This window comes from Crocodylus porosus, unplaced genomic scaffold, assembly GCF_001723895.1.
Source record: "Crocodylus porosus isolate Cpor-Errol unplaced genomic scaffold, CroPor_comp1, whole genome shotgun sequence".
NCBI classification, from domain to species: Eukaryota; Metazoa; Chordata; order Crocodylia; family Crocodylidae; genus Crocodylus; species Crocodylus porosus.
This window is the reverse complement of record NW_017728948.1, coordinates 4,366,152-4,371,925: the sequence shown is the minus strand read 5'-3', so window position 1 is coordinate 4,371,925 and position 5,774 is coordinate 4,366,152. Positions and strand designations below refer to the sequence as shown.

Below are 5,774 nucleotides of genomic sequence, written 5' to 3'. Positions count from 1 at the left end.
GAATGAATTCAGCTAGATACCTCACAGAGGGGAAGTAAATATTGGATCCTTTTCATCCAGTGACTCTGAGATGCAGAGATATTTTACTAAGAGCCTAAACACGCGCGTTTCCTGGCAAATACTTAAAGACAGTAGTATCCTCCAAAAGAAGAATGAAGTTGGAGGTGAAGAGGATTTCAGCAAGGCCAGGCATACCCATATAAGCTTAGCAGTCTTCAGACTGGTGGCTGCTTGTCTGTCCTTTGGCCAGGAGGAGACGCAAGACTCTTGAAATAAGCAACAGCAGAACAAATATATAAAAATAGTTGTAATATTTTATCCAAAAGGAAAAATTAAAAAGCTTTACAAAAGAATATGTATAATACACAGAAGACATCTTGCCCTGCAACTTTAGGGTCTACTGAACAGACACAAAAGAAAGACGTACGCACATGTGTGTGTATGAAGCAAATGGGGAAATTCAGGGACAAACAGCTTGCTTGCTTTGCTTCAGTTCCAGTCACAGAGCTTGGCATGTGTTCACGTGCACCACAACGGTTTTAGATCGGGCTGCAACGGTTTTAGATCGGGCTGCAGTTTACAGAAGGATATGTGTGTTTCTTTGTCCCTTCACCGATGTGAAAAGTGCCTCTCCTAGCATGTAGAGCCCATCATCCCTCCTCTCACAACCCTGCTCCAAGGAAAGGCATAGGTGTTGAAATAAGCCTCTTTCCTAGCAACATCAGATGCTCCAATCCTTCCGGAAGCTGAACCAGATCCTTTGTACCTGCTGCTGAATACCAAAGGTAAAATTAAGCCCTGCAGTGAGGTCCACTGAGAAACCTTCATACCACTGAATCTCACATAAAGCAATATATAGAGCACTTGCAACAGCTGAGGGCATTGCTTCCACCCTGTTTTAAGGATGGAAATGATACCAAGTCGGCCCTTCACACACAAGGAAATTTCAACTCAGCGTAACAGCAACAACATGTGCCACTTGGTTTCCACGAGCGGAAACGGGGCCGGGACTCTTGGTTTTCAATCCAAAGGTACAGCCCCTTTCTGAAATGGACTGGGCATCAACAATTACTAAGCGTTACATAGAACATGGCACAGAAAAAGCAGCCTGCAAGTCAAAGCTGACTGTGGCTGGAACCGGGCACATTAAGGAAACCTGACATCCATTTCCAAAACCCTATTTGGTATTCTCTTGATCTGGATTCTCTTTGGTGCACCTATGAAAAACTGAGTTATAAATACAAGAATCTAGGCATGAACTGCTGTCTTTTGAAAAAGTCTTTCTCGATTCAAATTTGAATGCAAATCAATTCATGATCTGAGTCTGAAATGTTACCGAGAAAAAGGTAAGGGAATTTTCCTATGTAGTTAGAGATTCTCCACTTCTCCGAGTTCTTCTCTTTCGTAGCAAAGGTGAAGAGAACTCTCCAAGCTGTGGACAACAAGTAGTTCAGTATCTTGAACCTTCCTAAACAGAAACTCAACTAGTTGAGCGCATACCAGTTCTCTCACCTAATGTCTGGGTCACCTCTCTTGACTAACAATTAAGATGTACAGGCTTGGAATTTCAATTTAGTTCTGAAAATGCCCAGTATAGTTCTACCATGATGCTGGTGACACCTAGTGCCCCAGAGAGCAAGGTGGCCGACAGCACTGGTGTGAGTGCAATGAGACAAGGAGCGGAGATGTGAAGACTCTGACCCTCCTCAACCAGGAGTCCCTTGCCAGCCCAGGCTCAGAGCACACACCAGTGTCAAAAGCACAGTGTCCCTTACAACTACTGAGCTCCTGAAGTGCAGCAGGATTTGCAGGGACACACGGCAGGTGGTAGCTCTGCAGACTGTCATCTCCCCCATTAGCTCTGCCACTGCACCTCAGCCTTGCACTGTTTCAACACAGTGTTGCTACCAAACTGAGATGGCTGTTTTCTCTCCTGCAATTAAAAATATCCGCCAGTGCTTACACTAAGATCAAAGAGCTTTTCTCCTTGTAACCTACTGGAAATAAAGCAGCCCCACGCAGAGGCTAGTCCATGAATCTCCTAAGTGACCTATGTCCTAAATATGACAAGTTATTTAAAGCGAAGGGGTAGATTGCCAGCTGCTGTAAATTGAAGCCGATGGAACTCAGACAATTCATGCAAGCAAGAATCCAGCCCCGGGCTCAAAAGAAATAGTGTTCACTCTGCTCACAGCAGGAAAAACTTTCTATGCATTCCTGAGCTGTTCAGCAGAGAAACCACACATTACCATGTGGCAGAAAGCAGGGGCAGTACAAGTTAATTTTATCCACCAGCTAAGATGCAGTAACTTTTTCAGGAAGCAAATCTTGCACATTCACTGCTTGCACTGAAGCCACACTAAAGAAGTTGGCATCATCCCCACAGACAGGAGCATTTGCACCCTCCCACTGTACATTGTGTTCAGCTTAGCAGTCCAAGACAACAGATCCAAGGCTGTCAAGGATGCAGGAAAACAATTATTCTAGACAAAATTGCAGGCTTATCATCAAAACAGTTGTTTCAAAAAACTTAAGAAAAAAAACAAACCAAAAAAAGCTACCCCCTGCCAGTATCCTAAATATTCTCTCAAACATGTTCCAGTTTAACACCTGAAAAAAATCAATGCCCTCTGAGGATCCAAATTGTGGCAATTAAGTCTAAGGATTTGCAAGAAACTAGGCACAAAGAAAACAGAGAGGGTGCAATGCTCATGTGGAAAGAAGTTTTCCTCCCAAGCCTGGATTCTGTTCAACAACTGGGTAGAAAGAAAAAGAATCTATGCAGGGGGGAGGGAGAGAGAGAGAAAGGTTACACTCACCAGGCTTTAAAAAAAAAAAAACAAACTGGTCATTTTTAAACATTTCTAAATTTGTTTCAGCAGCTTCTAAGCAACTTTCGCTGCACTTCAACAATGCATTAAAATGGTTTGACCCTTGAGTCTGAAGGAATTTCTGATCTGCCTAAAACGCTTCCACAGGATACAAATGGCAGCCTGTCTACAGTAAGCCACTCTCAAGCCATTCCTTTCACTTTGTTTCTTTAACAGTGTAGATACGTGCATATGTAAGCAACTCTACTCAGAAAATAAAGCAATACGGATAGTGCAGTGGTGTTTTATAAGTCATTACAGTGTTCAGAAGAGAAAAAGAATCCAGTTCTCATATTTCAGGTCTGTGATTGTTTTTTTCCAGGTGTAGTTACTTCACTATTCAATATTATTATGAAATTTAAGCAAGCCCTTTGAAATCATCTATATACACAGTATATCTGAAACACAGGAAGCTAACAATACGGACATTAAGCACTTAGAGTAGCCTTGAGAACACAATAGTGCAAGTTCCTCCCACAGCCACCTTGCTTACAGTAGCAGAACGTATATGACAAGTAAGGCAGAGAGTGCTACTCAGAGTAAAAGAAACGAAGAATGTCTTTTGGGCACCTGTGGGGACAACCAACACATTCGGTCCACACACTTGCGTATGTATTTCTTAGGAACAAGTCTACATCAAAATTTTTCAGGATTGTTCTCAACTGTTTCACAAAAGATACACGAGTCCTTTCTATCCCAGACTGACTGGGTCATGGACGATTCTCTCAACAGTCACTGAACAAGATGCTTTAAAAAATGAACTAAACATGGGTGCTCCAACGGTGTAGAAGGCCCTGCAGCATGGGTCCAACTGGTGTTCGAAGAATATCAGGCTGTATCCAACAGCTCCAGAAGAGCACCAACTGCTCCAAAATAACCCTATTGAGCACAGAGAGAAGAGCATCTAATTAGAGACTGAACCCGAGACACAAACATCAGAATGATACTATGCAAAACAGTAATGTGAGAACGCAGAAGGAAGCTGCTCCCAAGTATAGCAAGTAGATGGTATTACAACTTCTGGTGATAGCATTTGTCCCAGAAAACAGAACTACAAAAGGTGCTGTTTGGAATGTAGATTAAAAGTCTTTGGAAAGAGACATTTCCACAGTGTAAACTTTGTATACGTGGTTTGCATTTTAACTACTAAAACAATAAACCTGAACAGTGTGCCAGGCTTGGAAGTTCTGCAATAATTGTGTCTATGGTAACAAAACCTGCAGAACTGGCTACACAATTTATATTGCTATTGACCAAAGGATCAGCTTTGGTACTTTCAAGTCACTGTAGGTGTCTGAACCTTGAAAGAATAAAATAGATTAAACAGTAAATTCACCTCGTGTTCCAAGAAAAGGGCTTTCAACTGTCCCTTGGACCAATAATTCAATGCGTAAGCTAGAAGTCTCATTGAGATTGTATTGATCCGCAAGAAATTGCCAACAAAAACCACCCGATTAATGTTCTGCAAATATAAAAGAAAAAAAAGAAGTGTCAGAACCTTTAAAGCAAACTCCATTTTGGCTTCAAAACACAAAACAAGAAAAAACCTATGTTATATTGCATTTTATTGGAAGACTACAGCCAGCTTTTAAAGTATGTCTTCTGGCTGAGATCAATGAAAGCGAGTGAAAAACAAAGCAACGCTGCCAGCATTTGCTGAACGAACTGAAGTATGGACAACCTCACAGCTCTCTAAATACCCCTGTTGTTGGTAGTTATTGCTTTGCTTTTACCAAGCTGGAGAGCATGAGCAAGAAAGGATGGTATTTTGAGTGGGGAGGGTTTAAAAAGAAACAGACTTGTGATGTGTTTGCAAACTCAGCATTTAGAACCTCATATAGGAATGTTCAAATCAAATCCAACAGAGCAGAGCAGAACTGAAACCAAGGGGGACTGAAACACCAAGCAAATAAGGAGGCCAGCAGCAGTGTAACATTACTGAAAGGAACTACAGCAAGATGAGGCCAGAAGAGGCACAGCGCCTCACTCAGGCCAGTTACTTGAAGAGGAGAGCCAGCAACCAGGCTGAAGGAAGAAGCAAAACAGACAGATTTCTGAGCATGGTCAGGTAGGATCTCATTAAGGCTAAGGAAAAACATAATTCTTAAAAGCTCTAGAAGAGGAAGGGCTGCTGCCGCTCAAGAACTACCTCAGCTGTTACAACATAATTTGCATCCTCCTCTCCAGATACAAAGTAGCTGACATCACCCTAATTCTAATACTGAATGAAAGGGGGTTTAAGTTGCACTGACTCCTTGTACAGCTCAAGAGGTAGGAGTTGCATCAAAACAGTTATCTGTATTATCTGATACAGGTGCAATTATGCCATCTACACACTAATGGACCAATCTAAAGGGGTTTGATAAGCCTTGTGTAAAAGGATACCCTGGAAAACCCAGCACAGCTTCTATTCTTGTGTCCCTGTCATGTCACTTTACATCTAACCCCCCACCTAAAATCACAGCCATCACCAAGGTGAAGCCCAAAGGGAGCTTCTTGTTGAATCAGGTCAGGCAGGCCTCAAACCGGCTGAACAAACCCTGCCCCTTTTCTCCCACAAGCTTCTGACCCCTTGCCCCCTGCTCCCCACCCCCCAATGGGATGAGTGTGCTTCCTCCATCTTCACCACCAGCCTGAAGATCAAAAGAGCAGTAGCCAGAACGATCCAATGTGTATGGTCCCCTCACAAAGTGACATGGATCCAAGCACCAAAGAACTTTGGTGGCATCTTAGATTTAAACCTGGATTTCCACACAAGCTCCTTGTTGCAGTCCTGGAAAGAAGCCATTTCCCTTTCTTGGCCTCAGGAATGCTGGAGTTTACTGTTTTAAAAGGCCAACCGCGCCTTGTCATGCATCCACAGATGCATCTTGAGCAGGTCCAAAGAGGCGATCCTCACCCTCT

At 42.8% G+C, this 5,774-nt stretch overlaps 1 protein-coding gene across 1 annotated transcript in view; it reads right to left on the bottom strand.

Moving 5' to 3' along the window:
• Positions 1 to 604: 604 nt before the first annotated feature.
• Positions 605 to 5,774, bottom strand: part of PANK2 (pantothenate kinase 2) — a 10,105-nt gene continuing 4,935 nt past the window's right edge. Inside the window, exons 5-6 of the mRNA XM_019553166.1 lie at positions 4,207 to 4,332; positions 605 to 3,749 (exon numbers count right to left, since the gene is read on the bottom strand). Of these exons, the coding sequence (XP_019408711.1) occupies positions 3,699 to 3,749; positions 4,207 to 4,332 (177 nt within the window). The 3' untranslated portion in view covers positions 605 to 3,698. The remainder of the gene's footprint in view (positions 3,750 to 4,206; positions 4,333 to 5,774) is intronic.